This window comes from Bombina bombina, chromosome 5 (genome assembly GCF_027579735.1).
Source record: "Bombina bombina isolate aBomBom1 chromosome 5, aBomBom1.pri, whole genome shotgun sequence".
NCBI classification, from domain to species: domain Eukaryota; kingdom Metazoa; phylum Chordata; class Amphibia; order Anura; family Bombinatoridae; genus Bombina; species Bombina bombina.
The window spans coordinates 720626522-720645152 of record NC_069503.1 but is presented as its reverse complement, the minus strand read 5'-3'; the positions used below and the strand labels follow the sequence as shown (position 1 = coordinate 720645152).

At 42.5% G+C, this 18631-nt stretch overlaps 1 protein-coding gene across 2 annotated transcripts in view; it reads right to left on the bottom strand.

Moving 5' to 3' along the window:
• SIRT5 (sirtuin 5) overlaps positions 1-18631 on the bottom strand; it is a 191870-nt gene that overhangs the window by 119163 nt on the left and 54076 nt on the right. For both annotated transcript variants that reach the window (XM_053714754.1, XM_053714753.1), the window contains exons 4-5: positions 17541-17766; positions 10597-10684 (exon numbers count right to left, since the gene is read on the bottom strand). In XM_053714754.1, the coding sequence (XP_053570729.1) occupies positions 10597-10684; positions 17541-17766 (314 nt within the window). The remainder of the gene's footprint in view (positions 1-10596; positions 10685-17540; positions 17767-18631) is intronic.

Below are 18631 nucleotides of genomic sequence, written 5' to 3'. Positions count from 1 at the left end.
GGTTCAAACGGAACCCCTTGAAGAACTGAAAGAACTAAATTTAGACTCCAAGGAGGAGTCATGGTTCTGTAAACAGGCTTGATTCTAACCAAAGCCTGAACAAAAGCTTGTACATCTGGCACAGCTGCCAGTCGTTTGTGTAACAAGACAGATAAAGCAGAAATCTGTCCCTTTAGAGAACTAGCGGACAACCCTTTATCCAAACCTTCTTGGAGAAAGGAGAGAATCCTTGGAATTTTTATTTTACTCCAGGAGAATCCCTTGGATTCACACCAACAGATATATTTACGCCATATTTTATGGTAAATCTTTCTAGTCACAGGTTTTCTGGCTTGGACCAGAGTATCTCTCACAGAATTCGAAAACCCACGTTTGGATAAAATCAAGCGTTCAATTTCCAAGCAGTCAGCTGCAGAGAAACTAGATTTGGATGTTCTAATGGACCTTGTACTAGAAGATCCTGTCTCAAAGGTAGCTTCCATGGTGGAGCCGATGACATATTCACCAGGTCTGCATACCAAGTCCTGCGTGGCCACGCAGGAGCTATCAGAATCACCGAGGCCTTTTCTTGTTTGATCCTGGCTATGAGCCTGGGAAGGAGAGGAAACGGTGGAAACACATACGCTAGGTTGAACGACCAAGGCGCCACTAATGCATCCACTAGAATCGCCTTGGGATCCCTGGATCTGGACCCGTAACAAGGAATCTTGAAGTTCTGACGGGACGCCATTAGATCCATGTCTGGAATGCCCCATAATTGGGTTAACTGAGCAAAGACCTCCGGGTGGAGTTCCCACTCCCCCGGATGGAAAGTCTGACGACTCAAATAGTCCGCCTCCCAGTTGTCTACTCCTGGGATGTGAATAGCAGATAGATGGCAAGAGTGATTCTCTGCCCATTGGATGATCTTGGTTACTTCCTTCATCGCTAGGGAACTCTTTGTTCCCCCCTGATGATTGATGTACGCAACAGTCGTTATGTTGTCCGACTGAAATCTTATGAACCTGGCTTCCGCTAGCTGAGGTCAAGCCAGGAGCGCATTGAATATTGTTCTTAGTTCCAAAATGTTTATCGGGAGAAGCGACTCTTCCCGAGACCATAGGCCCTGAGCTTTCAGGGAGTCCCTGACGGCGCCCCACCCCAAAAGGCTGGCGTCGGTCGTGACAATGACCCACTCCGGTCTGCGGAAACTCATTCCCTGAGACAGGTGATCCTGGGTCAACCACCAGAGAGGTGAGTCCCTGGTTAACTGGTCTACTTGAATTTGGGGAGACAAGTCTGTATAGTCCCCATTCCACTGATTGAGCATGCACAGCTGTAATGGTCTTAGATGAATTCGAGCAAAAGGAACCACGTCCATTGCTGCGACCATTAGTCCTATTACTTCCATGCACCGAGCTATGGAGGGTTGAGGAATAGAATGAAGAACTCGACAAGCGTTTAGAAGCTTTAACTTTCTGACTTCTGTCAGGAAGATCTTCATTTCCATAGAATCTATTATTGTTCCCAGAAACGGAACCCTTGTGGACGGTGACAGTGAACTCTTTTCTATGTTCACCTTCCACCCGTGAGATCTGAGAAAAGCCAACACAATGTCTGTGTGGGCCCTCGCTTTGGAAAGAAACGACGCTTGGATTAGGATGTCGTCTAGATAAGGTGCTACAGCGATGCCCCTCGGCCTTAGGACCGCTAGAAGGGACCCTAGCACCTTTGAGAAAATTCTGGGAGCGGTGGCTAAACCGAATGGAAGAGCCACGTGAAGGATGGAACTCTGAGGAAATTGTTTAATATCTTTAAATCCAGGATTGGCCTGAAAGTTCCCTCTTTTTTGGGAACCACAAACAGGTTTGAGTAAAAACCTAGACCTTGTTCCCCGGAGGGGACTGAGTTTATCACTCCCATCTTTGATAGGTCTCTTACACAATGTAAGAATGCCTGTTTCTTTATCTGGTCTGAAGATAAGTGAGACAGGTGGAATCTTCCCTTTGGAGGAAGTCCCTTGAACTCTAGCAGGTATCCCTTGGAGACTATTTCTAGTACCCAGGGATGCGGAACACCTCTTGCCCAAGCCTGAGCGAAGAGAGATAGTCTGCCCCCTACCAGATCCGGTCCCGGATCGGGGGCTACCCCTTCATGCTGTCTTGGTAGCAGCAGCAGGTTTCTTGGTCTGTTTACCCTTGTTCCAGCCTTGCATGGGCTTCCAAGCGGGTTTGGGCTGGGCCGCGTTATCTTCTTGTCTAGCGGCAGTGGAGTTATTAGCCGGTCCGTTCCTGAAATTGTGAAAGGAACGAAAAACAGAATTTATGCTTACCTGATAAATTACTTTCTCCAACGGTGTGTCCGGTCCACGGCGTCATCCTTACTTGTGGGATATTCTCTTCCCCAACAGGAAATGGCAAAGAGCCCAGCAAAGCTGGTCACATGATCCCTCCTAGGCTCCGCCTTCCCCAGTCATTCGACCGACGTAAAGGAGGAATATGCATAGGAGAAATCATATGATACCGTGGTGACTGTAGTTAGAGAAAATAATTCATCAGACCTGATTAAAAAACCAGGGCGGGCCGTGGACCGGACACACCGTTGGAGAAAGTAATTTATCAGGTAAGCATAAATTCTGTTTTCTCCAACATAGGTGTGTCCGGTCCACGGCGTCATCCTTACTTGTGGGAACCAATACCAAAGCTTTAGGACACGGATGATGGGAGGGAGCAAATCAGGTCACCTAGATGGAAGGCACCACGGCTTGCAAAACCTTTCTCCCAAAAATAGCCTCCGAAGAAGCAAAAGTATCAAATTTGTAAAATTTGGTAAAAGTGTGCAGTGAAGACCAAGTCGCTGCCTTACATATCTGATCAACAGAAGCCTCGTTCTTGAAGGCCCATGTGGAAGCCACAGCCCTAGTGGAGTGAGCTGTGATTCTTTCAGGGGGCTGCCGTCCGGCAGTCTCATAAGCCAATCGGATGATGCTTTTAAGCCAAAAAGAGAGAGAGGTAGAAGTTGCTTTTTGACCTCTCCTTTTACCAGAATAAACAACAAACAAAGAAGATGTTTGTCTGAAATCCTGTGTAGCCTCTAAATAGAATTTTAGAGCACGAACTACATCCAAATTGTGCAACAAACGTTCCTTCTTTGAAACTGGATTAGGACACAAAGAAGGCACAACTATCTCCTGGTTAATATTTTTGTTAGAAACAACTTTCGGAAGAAAACCAGGTTTAGTACGCAAAACCACCTTATCTGCATGGAACACCAGATAAGGAGGAGAACACTGCAGAGCAGATAACTCTGAAACTCTTCTAGCAGAAGAAATTGCAACCAAAAACAAAACTTTCCAAGATAATAACTTAATATCTACGGAATGTAAGGGTTCAAACGGAACCCCTTGAAGAACTGAAAGAACTAAATTGAGACTCCAAGGAGGAGTCAAAGGTTTGTAAACAGGCTTGATTCTAACCAGAGCCTGAACAAAAGCTTGAACATCTGGCACAGCCGCCAGCTTTTTGTGAAGTAAAACAGATAAAGCAGAAATCTGTCCCTTCAAAGGAATTTTTATCTTGTTCCATGGGAATCCTTTAGATTCGCACCAACAGATATATTTTTTCCATATTTTATGGTAAATTTTTCTAGTTACAGGCTTTCTAGCCTGAATAAGAGTATCAATGACAGAATCTGAGAAACCCCGCTTTGATAAAATCAAGCGTTCAATCTCCAAGCAGTCAGTTGGAGTGAGGCCAGATTCGGATGTTCGAACGGACCTTGAACAAGAAGGTCCTGTCTCAAAGGTAGCTTCCATGGTGGAGCCGATGACATATTCACCAGGTCTGCATACCAAGTCCTGCGTGGCCACGCAGGAGCTATCAAGATCACCGAAGCCCTCTCCTGATTGATCCTGGCTACCAGCCTGGAAATGAGAGGAAACGGTGGGAATACATAAGCTAGGTTGAAGGTCCAAGGTGCTACTAGTGCATCTACTAGAGTCGCCTTGGGATCCCTGGATCTGGACCCGTAGCAAGGAACCTTGAAGTTCTGACGAGACGCCATCAGATCCATGTCTGGAATGCCCCATAATTGAATTATTTGGGCAAAGATTTCCGGATGGAGTTCCCACTCCCCCGGATGAAATGTCTGACGACTCAGAAAATCCGCTTCCCAATTTTCCACTCCTGGGATGTGGATTGCAGACAAGTGGCAGGAGTGATTCTCCGCCCATTGAATTATTTTGGTCACTTCTTCCATCGCCAGGGAACTCCTTGTTCCCCCCTGATGGTTGATATATGCAACAGTCGTCATGTTGTCTGATTGAAACCTTATGAATTTGGCCTTTGCTAGTTGAGGCCAAGCCTTGAGAGCATTGAATATCGCTCTCAGTTCCAGAATGTTTATCGGGAGAAGAGATTCTTCCCGAGACCATAGACCCTGAGCTTTCAGGGGTTCCCAGACCGCGCCCCAGCCCACCAGACTGGCGTCGGTCGTGACAATGACCCACTCTGGTCTGCGGAAGCTCATCCCCTGTGACAGGTTGTCCAGGATCAGCCACCAACGGAGTGAATCTCTGGTCCTCTGATCTACTTGGATCGTCGGAGACAAGTCTGTATAATCCCCATTCCACTGTCTGAGCATGCACAGTTGTAATGGTCTTAGATGAATTCGCGCAAAAGGAACTATGTCCGCCACCCGCTTGGGTATAGGAAAAGCATCGGGGGGCACCGGGACCTCTAGGAACTTGTCCATCTTACATAATTTCTCTGGAATGACCAAATTGTCACAATCATCCAGAGTAGATAACACCTCCTTAAGCAGAGCGCGGAGATGTTCCAATTTAAATTTAAATGTAATAACGTCAGGTTCAGCTTGTTGAGAAATTTTTCCTGAATCTGAAATTTCTCCCTCAGACAAAACCTCCCTGGCCCCTTCAGATTGGTGTAAGGGCATGTCAGAACCATTATCGTCAGCGTCCTCGTGCTCCTCAGTATCTAAAACAGAGCAATCGCGCTTTCGCTGATAAGTGGGCATTTTGGCCAAAATGTTTTTAATAGAATTATCCATTACGGCCGTTAATTGTTGCATAGTAAGGAGGATTGGCGCACTAGATGTACTAGGGACCTCCTGAGTGGGCAAGACTGGTGTAGACACAGAAGGGGATGATGCAGTACCATGCTTACTCCCCTCACTTGAGGAATCATCTTGGGCAATATCGTTATCAGTGGCATCATTGTCCCTACTTTGTTTGTCACATACATCACATATATTTAAATGGGTAGGAACCTTGGCTTCCAAACATACAGAACATCGTCTATCTGATGGTTCAGACATGTTAATAGGCATAAACTTGATAACAAAGCACAAAAAACGTTTTAAAATAAAACCGTTACTGTCACTTTAAATTTTAAACTGAACACACTTTATTACTGAATATGTGAAAAAGTATGAAGGAATTGTTCACCAAAATTTCACCACAGTGTCTTAAAGCCTTAAAAGTATTGCACACCAAATTTGAAAGCTTTAACTCTTAAAATAACGGAACCGGAGCCGTTTTTACATTTAACCCCTATACAGTCCCTGGTATCTGCTTTGCTGAGACCCAACCAAGCCCAGAGGGGAATACGATACCAAATGACGCCTTCAATAAGCTTTTTCAGTGGATCTGAGCTCCTCACACATGCATCTGCATGCCTTGCTTTCCAAAAACAACTGCGCATTAGTGGCGCGAAAATGAGGCTCTGCCTATGACTAGAAAAGGCCCCCAGTGAAAAAGGTGTCCAATACAGTGCCTGCCGTTTTTTTAATACAACTCCCAAGATTAAAATAACTCTTCAAAGTTAAAATCCATTAAATATGCTTATAAACTAATCGTTTTAGCCCAGAAAGATGTCTACCAGTCTTTAAAGCCCTTGTGAAGCCCTTTATTCTTATATTTAAACTAAGAAAATGGCTTACCGGATCCCATAGGGAAAATGACAGCTTCCAGCATTACCAAGTCTTGTTAGAAATGTGTCATACTTCAAGCAGCAAAGTCTGCCCACTGTTTCCCCCAACTGAAGTTACTCATCTCAACAGTCCTGTGTGGAAACAGCCATCGATTTTAGTAACGGTTGCTAAAATCATCTTCCTCTTACAAACAGAAATCTTCATCTATTTTCTGTTTCAGAGTAAATAGTACATACCAGCACTATTTTAAAATAACAAACTCTTGATTGAAGAATAAAACTACATTTAAACACCAAAAAACTCTTAACCATCTCCGTGGAGATGTTGCCTGTGCAACGGCAAAGAGAATGACTGGGGAAGGCGGAGCCTAGGAGGGATCATGTGACCAGCTTTGCTGGGCTCTTTGCCATTTCCTGTTGGGGAAGAGAATATCCCACAAGTAAGGATGACGCCGTGGACCGGACACACCTATGTTGGAGAAATTAGACTTGTTCTTAGCCTTAAAAGGCCTATCCTGTGGGAGGGCATGGCCCTTACCCCCAGTGATGTCTGAAATAATTTCCTTCAATTCCGGCCCAAAAAGGGTCTTACCCTTGAAAGGAATATAAAGTAACTTAGTCTTGGACGACACATCTGCCGACCAGGATTTTAGCCAAAGCGCCCTCCGCGCTACTATAGCAAAACCTGAGTTTTTCGCCGCCAATTTCGTTATTTGAAAAGCGGCATCCAATATAAAGGAATTAGCTAACTTTAATGCGTGAATTCTGTCCATGACTTCTTCATAGGAAGTCTCTTTCTGGAGCGACCTTTCTAGTTCCTCGAACCAAAAGGACGCCGCTGAAGTGACAGTAATAACACACGTAGCTGGTTGAAGGATGAACCCTTGTTGAACAAAAATCTTTTTAAGCAATCCTTCCAATTTTTATCCATAGGATCTTTGAAAGCGCAGCTGTCCTCTATAGGAATAGTTGTGCGCTTCGCTACTGTTGAAACAGCTCCCTCAACCTTCGGGACCGTCTGCCATGCGTCCCTTCTAGGGTCTACTATGGGAAACATTTTCTTAAATATAGGAGGTGGGGCAAAGGGTACACCTGGCTTCTCCCACTCCTTATCCACTATGCTCGCTACCCTCTTGGGTATTGGAAAAGCGTCTTCGTGCACTGGGACCTCTAAAAATGTGTCCAATTTGCACAACTTCTCTGGTACTACTACAGAATCACAGTCATCCAGAGTAGCTAATACCTCCTTAAGCAAAGCGCGGAGATGTTCTAGCTTAAATTTAAATGCTACTATATCAGGTTCTGCCTGTTGAGAAATTTTTCCTGAGTCTGAAATTTCACCCTCAGACAGCCCTTCCCTCACAGCCAATTCCGATTGATGTGAGGGTAAAATAGATAAGGCATCGTCAGCGTCTGATTGTTCATCCTATCTGTATTTAAAACTGAACAATCACGCTTTCTCTGAAATGCTGGCAGTTTGGATAAAAGATTTGCTATAGAATTATCCACTACTGCTGTTAATTGTTGCATAGAAATAAGCACTGGCGCGCTAGGTGTCGCCTGCGCGGGCAAAGCTGGTGTAGACACAGAAGGAGAGGATGTAGAATTATCCTCACTACCTTCATTAGATAAATTATCTTGGGCAACATTATGAAATGTAACAGAGCTGTCCTTATTTTGTTTGGACGCTATGGCACAATTATCACAAACACTCAAAGGGGGAACACATTTGTCTCTACACACACAGAACATAGGTTATCTGATGGCATAGACATGTTAAACAGATTTAGGCAGGCAAACAATGCAATAAAAACGATTTTAAACAAAAACGTTACTGTCTCTTTAAATAATAAAATTACACACTTTATTTCTGAATGTTCAAAAAACTATGAAGGCAATATCCGATTTTTATGAAATTTGGACCCCAGTGTCTTAATGCTTAGAAAGTATTGCACAGCAAATATGGAGACTCTAGCTCTTAAAACAAGCAAACCAGAGCTAATTGTTGGATTTAACCGTTTTTATACACTACAATCCCTGCTACAGTATTGCTGCAGCATTTTACCTTCCTTAGGGGTCAATCATCCACAGAAATAAGCCTTCTGGAGTCACTTTCTGAGTCACAGGACCATCTCACATGAAAACTGCATGCACTGCCTTGAAATCAACTGCACAGCTGAAGCACCAAAATGAGGCTTCCTCCCTCAGCACACTAGAGTGAAGGGGCCTTCCTGACTAGATTTAGGTGTCTAAAACATGCCAGATCAATAAAAAACGTTCCCAAGTGTATATGAGCTTATAAAACAGTTCAAATGCCATGATATTGTAATAAAAACCAATCGATTTTGCCCCTAACAGTGTCTACCAGCATAAAAATCAAAAAGGGGAAGCCTGTTATCTTTTTTGCTGAGGTGAAAGAAAAATGGCTTACCATTTTCCCTGAGGGGAAAAATGACTGTCATCTAGCATTAGCCTGTGTTGTTAAAAGGAGACTAGTCATACCTGAAGCAGATGAGTCTGCAAACTGTTACCCCCAACTGAAGTTCTCTGGTTTCAACAGTCCTGCGTGGTAACAGCAATGGATTCTAGTTACTTGTGCTAAAATCATATTCCTCTTAACAGAAATCTTCATCACTTTTCTGTTGTAGAGTAAATAGTACAAGCCAGCACTATTTTAAAATAAACTCTTTATAGAAGATATAAAAAACTACAACTAACACCACAAACTCCTCACCATCCCCGAGGAGATGCTACTTGTTCAGAGCGGCAAGGAGAATGACTGGGGGGCGGAGCTAGAGGGGGAGCTATATGGACAGCTCTGCTGTGTGCTCTCCTTGCCTTTCCCTGTAGGGGAGATTATTATCCCACAAGTAATGGATGACGCCGTGGACCGGACACACCAATGTTGGAGAAATAAGACTTACTTACCCTAAGACAGTCATCTACATATAGTAGATAGCCAAACCAGTACTGAAACGAGAATCAGTAGAGGTAATGGTATATAAGAGTATATCGTCGATCTGAAAAGGGAGGTAGGAGAAGAAATCTCTACGACCGATAACAGAGAACCTATGAAATAGATCCCCTAGAGGAAGACCATGGTATTCAAATAGGCAATACTCTCTTCACATCCCTCTGACATTCACTGCACTCCGAGAGGAAAACCGGGCTTCAGCCTGCTGCGAAGCGCATATCAACGTAGAAATCTAGTACAAACTTACTTCACCACCTCCATGGGAGGCAAAGTTTGTAAAACTGAATTGTGGGTGTGGTGAGGGGTGTATTTATAGGCATTTTGAGGTTTGGGAAACTTTGCCCCTCCTGGTAGGAATGTATATCCCATACGTCACTAGCTCATGGACTCTTGCCAATTACATGAAAGAAATTAATAGGATTAAATTAGAAAGTTGCCTAAACTTGCATGCTCTATCTGAATTACAAAATAAAAAAAATGTGGGTTCAGTATCCCTTTAATGTATTATAATGTACTAGTCCTAAAGAACGTTCACACAGGCCATTTATTGCAGTACAGCGGTCCCACCCCTTGCTCTCTCTCCCTCCCCCTCTCTTTTGCGCTCTCTCTCCCCCCCCTCTCTAATGCTCTCTCTCCCCCCTCTCTTTTGCTCTCTCTCCCCCCTCTCTTTTGCTCTCTCTCCCCCCTCCATCTCCCCTTTATTTTGCTCTCTCGCCCCCCTTTTCTTTTGCTCTCTCTCCCCCCTCTCTCTCCCCTTTCTTTTGCTTTCTCTCTTCCCCTCTCTTTTGCTCTCTCTCTTCCCCTCTCTTTTGCTCTCCCTCTTTGCCCCTCTTATTTTCTCTCTCTCCCCCCTCTTTTGCTCTCTCTCCCCTTACTCTTGCTCTTTCCCCTCTCTTTTGCTCTCTCTTACCCTCTCTTTAATTCTTTCCCATCTCTTTTGCTCTCTATCTTTCTCCCCTCACTCTTGCGCGCACGGCCACGCCCCCAGCCACGTCTGTCCATGCCCACTTCCACCCGCACCGCAAACAGGAGCAGATCAGGTAGACAGACTCTAAGGCCAGGTGTGTTTCTCCCTGAGCTGTCTCTACTGTGCATGACAGCTTCGGACAAACACACTTGGCCTTTTATATTATAGAATTATTATTAATGTACTGTATCTATATATTAATGTACTAATTGTGAGCATCTGTGTGTTTTGTGATCTTATTTCCCATCAAAAAAAACACTACTGAACCACCAGAGAAGCTGAAGTCTGGAACCACTAGGCATCAGAAAGGCCTACCAGACAAATCAGTGCATACCGTACTCTCTCCAAATAGTGTAAATAACATCATTCAATAACAGTGCCAGTCCACAATCCAAAGCTGAAGCATGTCTGGAAACAGGGAGTCCAGAACTACCTTTATTGAAGAGTCTGCCAGGAAATCTCAAGGGAGGGAGTTTCAGCGATACCCACTCTGTACATTGACTTCTACACAAATAAGATGGAGAAGTCTGGTTATCTCCAGTCCCCTTTGAGAGGGCTAAGCTCATTTCTGGTGAGTACTGGATAGGGCAAGCCAAGGTATATCTCACAATCAATAGACACTGACCAATATGTAAATTTGTAATTCAACAAAAACAACAAAGTTTCTTCTTATTTAAAATTATATATTTCTTTATATTGATAAAAACAGTTTAACTGAAATATATTACCCCTTTCCAGCGAGTGATGGGCACACGGGACTCTTGTAGTTTTCCCTTACGCTGCCACAGTTGGTACAACGGGTTTTAAACAAGCTCCCTAAAAAGAAAAAGCACAGATACCTTTGTTTTTTATAAATGTGAATTCCACATAAAGTACATATTAGAATGTAAGCTCTCTAGAGAGCAGGACCCTGGGTTCATTCTGTACTAGTCTGCCTTTCCTGTCTTATTATGTATTGTACCCCCTGTATAACACTGATCCATTGCTACTACAACTAAATAATAATAACCGCCACAATATATTATCAAGCGTCTGAATCTGATATGGCTTATTTGTCTATTGACCCCCTGGATTAAAATATTTTAATTTTATGATTCAGACAAAAAATATTAAATCACACAAATTACATTAGTCAGTTAAAAGAATCTAATTTTCCACATATTTGAAAGCTCTACATTTTAGATTTCTCTTGTTAAGTGTATTCAGTCCACGGATCATCCATTACTTATGGGATATATTCCCTTCCCAACAGGAAGTTGCAAGAGGATCACCCAAAGCAGAGCTGCTATATAGCTCCTCCCCTCCACGTCATATCCAGTCATTCTCTTGCAACTCTCAACATAGTAGGAAGGTGTGAGAGGAGTGTGGAGTTTTTATACTTAGTTATTTCTTCAATCAAAAGTTTGTTATTTTAAATGGCACCGGAGTGTGCTGTTTTTCTCTCAGGCAGTATTTAGAAGAAGAATCTGCCTGCGTTTTCTATGATCTTAGCAGAAGTAACTAAGATCCACTGGCTGTTCTCACACATTCTGAGGAGTGGGGTAACTTCAGAAAGGGAATAGCATGCGGGGTTCCCTGCAGATGAGGTATGTGCAGTAAAATATTTTTCTAAGGAATGGAATTGACTAAGAAAATACTGCTGATACCGATGTAATGTAAGTACAGCCTTAAATGCAGTAGTAGTGACTGGTATCAGGCTGCTGAATGTATGTGCAGTAAAGTAATTTTCTAAGGAATGGAATTTGACTAAGAAAATGCTGTTAATACTGAAGTAATATATGAGCCTTAACTGCAGTAGAAGCGACTGGTAGCAGGCTTATTGATAACACTACATAACTTTTAAAATGTATGTTTAAAACGTTTACTGGCATGTTATTCGTTTTTGTGAGGTACTTTGGTGATAAATCTTTTGGGGCATGATTTTTTCTACATGGCTGACGTATATTTCTGCATAGAAAAGGTTAACTGAGTTGTCCCACTGTTGTAATATGAGTGGGAGGGGCCTATTTTAGAGCTTTTTTGAGCAGTAAGAAATCAGTCACAGTCTTCCTGCTTCTTCCTCCTTGATCCAGGACGTCTCTAGAGAGCTCAGGGGTCTTCAAAATTCATTTTGAGGGAGGTAATCAGTCACAGCAGACCTGTGACAGTGTGTTTGACTGTGATAAAAACGTTAATTGTTAAATTGATTATCCGTTTTGGGTATTAAGGGGTTAATCATCCATTTGCTAGTGGGTGCAATACTTTGCTAACTTAATACATTTACTGTGAAAATTTGGTTGCTATAACTGATTTGGTTCATTGTTATTTCAACTGTGACAGTTTTTTGTGCTTCTTAAAGGCGCAGTAGCGTCTTTTATATTGCTTGTAAACTTATTTGAAAGGATTTTCCAAGCTTGCTAGTCTCATTGCTAGTCTGTTTAAACATGTCTGACACAGATGAATCTGTTTGTTAACTATGTTTGAAGGCCAATGTGGAGCCCCATAGAAATATGTGTACTAAATGTATTGATGTCACTTTAAATAAAAGTCAGTCTTTATCTGTAAAGAAATTATCACCAGACAACGAGGGTGAAGTTATGCCGACTAACTCTCCTCACGTGTCAGTACCTTCGCCTCCCGCTCAGGAGGCGCGTGATATTGTGGCACCAAGTACATCAGAGAGGCCCATACAAATCACTTTGCAAGACATGGCTGCTGTTATGACAGAGGTATTATCTAAATTGCCAGAATTAAGAGGCAAGCGCGATAGCTCTGGGTTAAGGACAGAGAGCGCTGATGATGTGAGAGCCATGTCCGATACTGCGTCACAATTTGCAGAACATGAGGACGGAGAGCTTCATTCTGTGGGTGACGGATCTGATCCAGGGAGACCGGATTCAGAGATTTCTAATTTTAAATTTAAGCTTGAGAACCTCCGTGTATTGTTAGGGGAGGTATTAGCGGCTCTGAATGATTGTAACACGGTTGCAATTCCAGAGAAATTATGTAGGCTGGATAGATACTATGCGGTGCCGGTGTGTACTGACGTTTTTCCTATACCTAAAAGGCTTACAGAAATTATTAGCAAGGAGTGGGATAGACCTGGTGTGCCCTTTTCCCCTCCTCCGATATTTAGGAAAATGTTTCCAATAGACGCCACCACACGAGACTTATGGCAGACGGTCCCTAAGGTGGAGGGAGCAGTTTCTACTTTAGCTAAACGTACCACTATCCCGGTGGAGGATAGTTGTGCTTTTTCGGATCCAATGGATAAAAAATTAGAAGGTTACCTTAAGAAAATGTTTGTTCAACAAGGTTTTATCTTACAGCCCCTTGCATGCATTGCGCCTGTCACTGCTGCTGCGGCATTCTGGTTTGAGTCTCTGGAAGAGGCCATTCGCACAGCTCCATTGGATGAGATTATGGACAAGCTTAAAGCACTTAAGCTAGCTAACGCATTTGTTTCTGATGCCGTTGTACATTTAACCAAACTAACGGCTAAGAACTCCGGATTCGCCATCCAGGCGCGCAGAGCGCTATGGCTTAAATCCTGGTCAGCTGACGTGACTTCTAAATCTAAATTGCTTAATATTCCTTTCAAAGGGCAGACCTTATTCGGGCCCGGCTTGAAAGAAATTATTGCTGACATTACTGGAGGTAAGGGTCATACTCTTCCTCAGGACAGGGCCAAATCAAAGGCCAAACAGTCTAATTTTCGTGCCTTTCGTAACTTCAAGGCAGGAGCAGCATCAACTTCCTCCGCTCCAAAACAGGAAGGAACTGTTGCTCGTTAGAGACAGGGCTGGAAAGCTAACCAGTCCTGGAACAAGGGCAAGCAGGCCAGAAAACCTACTTCTGCCCCTAAGACAGCATGAAGAGAGGGCCCCCTATCCGGAAACGGATCTAGTGTGGGGCAGACTTTCTCTCTTCGCCCAGGCTTGGGCAAGAGATGTCCAGGATCCCTGGGCGTTGGAGATCATATCTCAGGGATATCTTCTGGACTTCAAAGCTTCTCCTCCACAAGGGAGATTTCATCTTTCAAGGTTATCAGCAAACCAAATAAAGAAAGAGGCATTTCTACGCTGTGTACAAGACCTCTTAGTAATGGGGGTGATCCACCCAGTTCCGCGGACGGAACAAGGGCAAGGTTTTTACTCAAATCTGTTTGTGGTTCCCAAGAAAGAGGGAACCTTCAGACCAATCTTGGACCTAAAAATCTTAAACAAATTCCTAAGAGTTCCATCATTCAAAATGGAAACTATTCGAACTATCCTACCCATGATCCAAGAGGGTCAATACATGACCACAGTGGACTTAAAGGATGCCTACCTTCACATACCGATTCACAAAGATCATTATCGGTACCTAAGATTTGCCTTTCTAGACAGGCATTACCAGTTTGTAGCTCTTCCCTTCGGGTTAGCTACGGCCCCGAGAATTTTTACAAAGGTTCTGGGCTCACTTCTGGCGGTGCTAAGACCGCGAGGCATAGCGGTGGCTCCGTACCTAGACGACATTCTGATACAAGCGTCAAATTTTCAAATTTCCAAGTCTCATACAGAGATAGTTCTGGCATTTCTGAGGTCGCATGGGTGGAAGGTGAACGTGGAAAAGAGTTCTCTATTACCACTCACAAGAGTTCCCTTCCTGGGGACTCATAGATTCTATAGAGATGAAGATTTACCTGACGGAGTCCAGGTTATCAAAGCTTCTGAATGCTTGCCGTGTCCTTCATTCCATTCCATGCCCGTCAGTAGCTCAGTGCATGGAAGTAGCGGCAATGGACATAGTACCATTTGCGCGCCTGCATCTCAGACCACTGCAATTATGCATGCTAATTCAGTGGAATGGGGATTACTCAGATTTGTCCCCTCTACTAAATCTGGATCAAGAGACCAGAGATTCTCTTCTCTGGTGGCTTTCTCTGGTCCATCTGTCCAAGGGGATGACCTTTCGCAGGCCAGATTGGATGATTGTAACAACAGATGCCAGCCTTCTAGGTTGGGGCGCAGTCTGGAACTCCCTGAAGGCTCAGGGATTATGGACTCAGGAGGAGAAACTCCTCCCAATAAATATTCTGGAGTTGAGAGCAATATTCAATGCTCTTCTAGCTTGGACTCAGCAACACCGAGGTTCATCAGATTTCAGTCGGACAACATCACGACTGTAGCTTACATCAACCAGCAAGGGGGAACCAGGAGTTCCCTAGCGATGTTGGAAGTCTCAAAGATAATTCGCTGGGCAGAGTCTCACTCTTGCCACCTGTCAGCGATCTACATCCCAGGCGTGGAGAACTGGGAGGCGGACTTTCAAGGCTGCAACTTGGTCTTCGCTTCACACTTTTTCAAAATTTTACAAATTTGACACTTTTGCTTCTTCAGAGGCTGTTTTTGGGAGAAAGGTTCTACAGGCAGTGGTTCCTTCCGTTTAAGTTCCTGCCTTGTCCCTCCCATCATCCGTGTACTTTAGCTTTGGTATTGGTATCTCATAAGTAATGGATGATCCGTGGACTGAATACACTTAACAAGAGAAAACATAATTTATGCTTACCTGATAAATTTATTTCTCTTGTAGTGTATTCAGTCCACGGCCCGCCCTGTCTTTTATAAGGCAGATCTAAATTTTAATTAAACTCCAGTCACCACTGCTCCCTATGGTTTCTCCTTTCTTGTCTTGTTTCGGTCGAATGACTGGATATGACGTGGAGGGGAGGAGCTATATAGCAGCTCTGCTTTGGGTGATCCTCTTGCAACTTCCTGTTGGGAAGGGAATATATCCCATAAGTAATGGATGATCCGTGGACTGAATACACTACAAGAGAAATAAATTTATCAGGTAAGCATAAATTATGTTTTTATCAAAAGGGACGTGAAACCCAAATATTTTTCCCTTCATGATTCAGATAGAGCATACAATTTTAAACAACTTTCCAAATTCATTTTATTCTAATTTGCTTAGTTCTCTTAGCATCCGTTGTTGAAAAGCATACCTAGGTAGGCTCAGAGCTATAGCTGTTAATTGGTGTCTGCACATATATGCTTTTTGTGATTGGCTTACCTATGTACTTAACTAGCTCCCAGTTTTGCATTGCTACTCCTTCAATAAGACATACCAAGAGAATGATGCTAAATTGATAATAGAAGTAAATTGGAAAGTTAATAAAATTACTCTATCATCATAAAAGAAAAAAATTGTTTCATTTCCCTTTAAAATTAGCACAGTTTAAACTAATGTATGACAAGCGAATGCTAAGCTGCCGTGTGTAAGGTGACCTCTCCCTACTCATATCAAAGCTGAGGTTTAAAAGAGACAACAAAGGGGTTTTCCTCACACAAGCCCAATGCTGATCACTCCCTCCTACTGTTCAACAGGTTGTGTGGGTATTGCTTCCAAATAAAACATAACTACTTGACTACTGTGTTGATATACCAGACAGAACTCTGCATAATCTTTGCTTACCATCCATTTCATCCCTGCACTTCATGTGCAGTGGGCAGCAACAAGCATGTGAAGGCAAACAGCTGCTTCAGACAGATAAAAGTAACAGGTGCTGGGGGATTCATTTGTCTGAAGTCTGTTTGACCATATATCTGAGATTACTAGAGCATCCATCTAGTCTGAAGTGTGAGCTGGACATACAGGTGGCATAAATGGCTGCTACAGCATGTTTATGTTCTGAAGTTTTATGTTGGCATTTATATAAAATGAAGGGTTGCTGAGACATGTGTCTGACCTGATGTTTATTGTTTGAGAAGACGAATAGAGCTGTTGGAGCATCCATCAGGATTGAGGACTGATGTTGGTATGCAGCTGTCATAAAAAGGTTTCTGGTGCATGTATCTGGTACCAGATATAATGTATGTGTATCAAGCGGATGTGACGAGGCTTAAAGTGCTGTAAAATCTCCCCTGTTTATAAACAGATCCGAATTGTTAGTGATATATTAGATGGAGTTTAATTAATCAGTTGTAATAAAGATGCTTCATAGCTTACTTTTTAATATAGATATGAAATTCAGATACCCTGCGCTCTGCCACCCAGTTCAAAAGTCAATTTTTCTGTGAGATAATGGTTTCAATTGTTCTCCAATCAGCACTTTAGCTACAACTAAAGTGCCATATGGGGAGAGCGCAGGTTGGACACAGAAAAATATATTTTTGAAGTGGGCTGCAGAGCACAGGGTATTTGAATTTCACATCTATATTAAAAAGCATCTTAGTTACACAACAGATTAATTAAATAACATCTAAAATATAACTAACATTCCAGATCTGTTTTTATAAAGGGGAGATTTTACCATCACTTTAAGGGAGAATGTTGAATGTTAGGGCCAGGAAGTATTTTTTTTTTTATTAAAAGCACTAGCCATAATTGGCAAATGTGGAAACAGCAGACTGCTTTAAGAGATACATAACGTATTCATAACATAAAGTGACTAGTATTTAATAAACATAGTCAGAATACATTGTAAGCATCCTAGAAAAAGATTGATATGTAATAGGGAATATCATGTATTATTTTATTTTTTTATTATAATCAGACATGTATGGTAAACATATTCAATAATATGCTCAATAAACATTATGTATCCCCTAAAGTAGACCTATTCAAAAACATGCCCAACATGGCTATCTAAGCAAATATGTCAAGGAAAATGAATATGAAATAAAGGAATAAGAGGTGCTCTTCTTACCATGTATTTCATAGAGGTTATGTGAGCCAGCTCTGCGGTGCAACTCATCAATGTTCTGAGTAATGACCACAACCTTCCGCCCCTGTTTGCTAAGCCTGGCTTCACACTCAGCAATGGCTATATGGGCGGGATTAGGATTTTTTGTAAGCATCATTTCCCTACGGTAATGATAAAACTCCCAGACCCGAGAAGGATTCCTGGCAAAGGCCTCAGGTGTTGCCAAATGCTGTAAATAAACAGAGTTTAGAATAACATATATAAGAGAAGAAATGGTGTACATGTGATATATAGAAGAGAAAAAGAATGTCATAGTATGTTAAGAAATTAACTGATCAGAGGCTTATATCAATGTAGAAAACTTTTAAAAACAAAAACGGGCTGTAATGTGCAATTCCTAACTTAGCATAATTAATTTATTCTACTGCAAAAAATATAATGGTCTATTTCTTTGACTATGAATATAATCCTGTGAATGGGTGAAGTTCATCATCAAAGATGTGCTTCTGCCTCACTCCAGATAACGATACAGCTGGTGAGCAAATGCGAAGTAGGCATACATGCATATGCTCCAATCACCGCTGTTTCCTCATCTAGAGCAGAAAGGTGGTTTTCCAGAAGTAAAACGTTAACTACATGTTTAACCCTTTTCAATTAGTAAACAAGGGAATTTGTTTAAAACCATAAATAGAACATTTGATTTATAAGCTAGACTTGTCCTACTGGCCTCTCATGATCAGTGGTTCCCAATCACAAGCCCACCAGAAAGAAATAAAAAAACTTTCAGAGTTCCTCTTTGTGTTAACGTTCCCCGTCTTGATGATATACATCATATCTCAGCGGGTATTGAGATCGGCATTGGCAGACACAGGCCATAATAATAAACTAAAATGTGCTGGGAAATTTCTTAAAGGGTCAGTTGCTATCCTTATGTACAACCACACAAATGCCTGAAAAAGCCAGAGATCAAGTTCAATCGACAGTAAAAGAGTTTAGATTATTTATATTAATAGGTTTACTGCAGAGAGATTGCTTCTTAAAGGGCCATAATACCCAAATGTTTAAACACTTGAAAGTGATGCAGCATAGCTGTA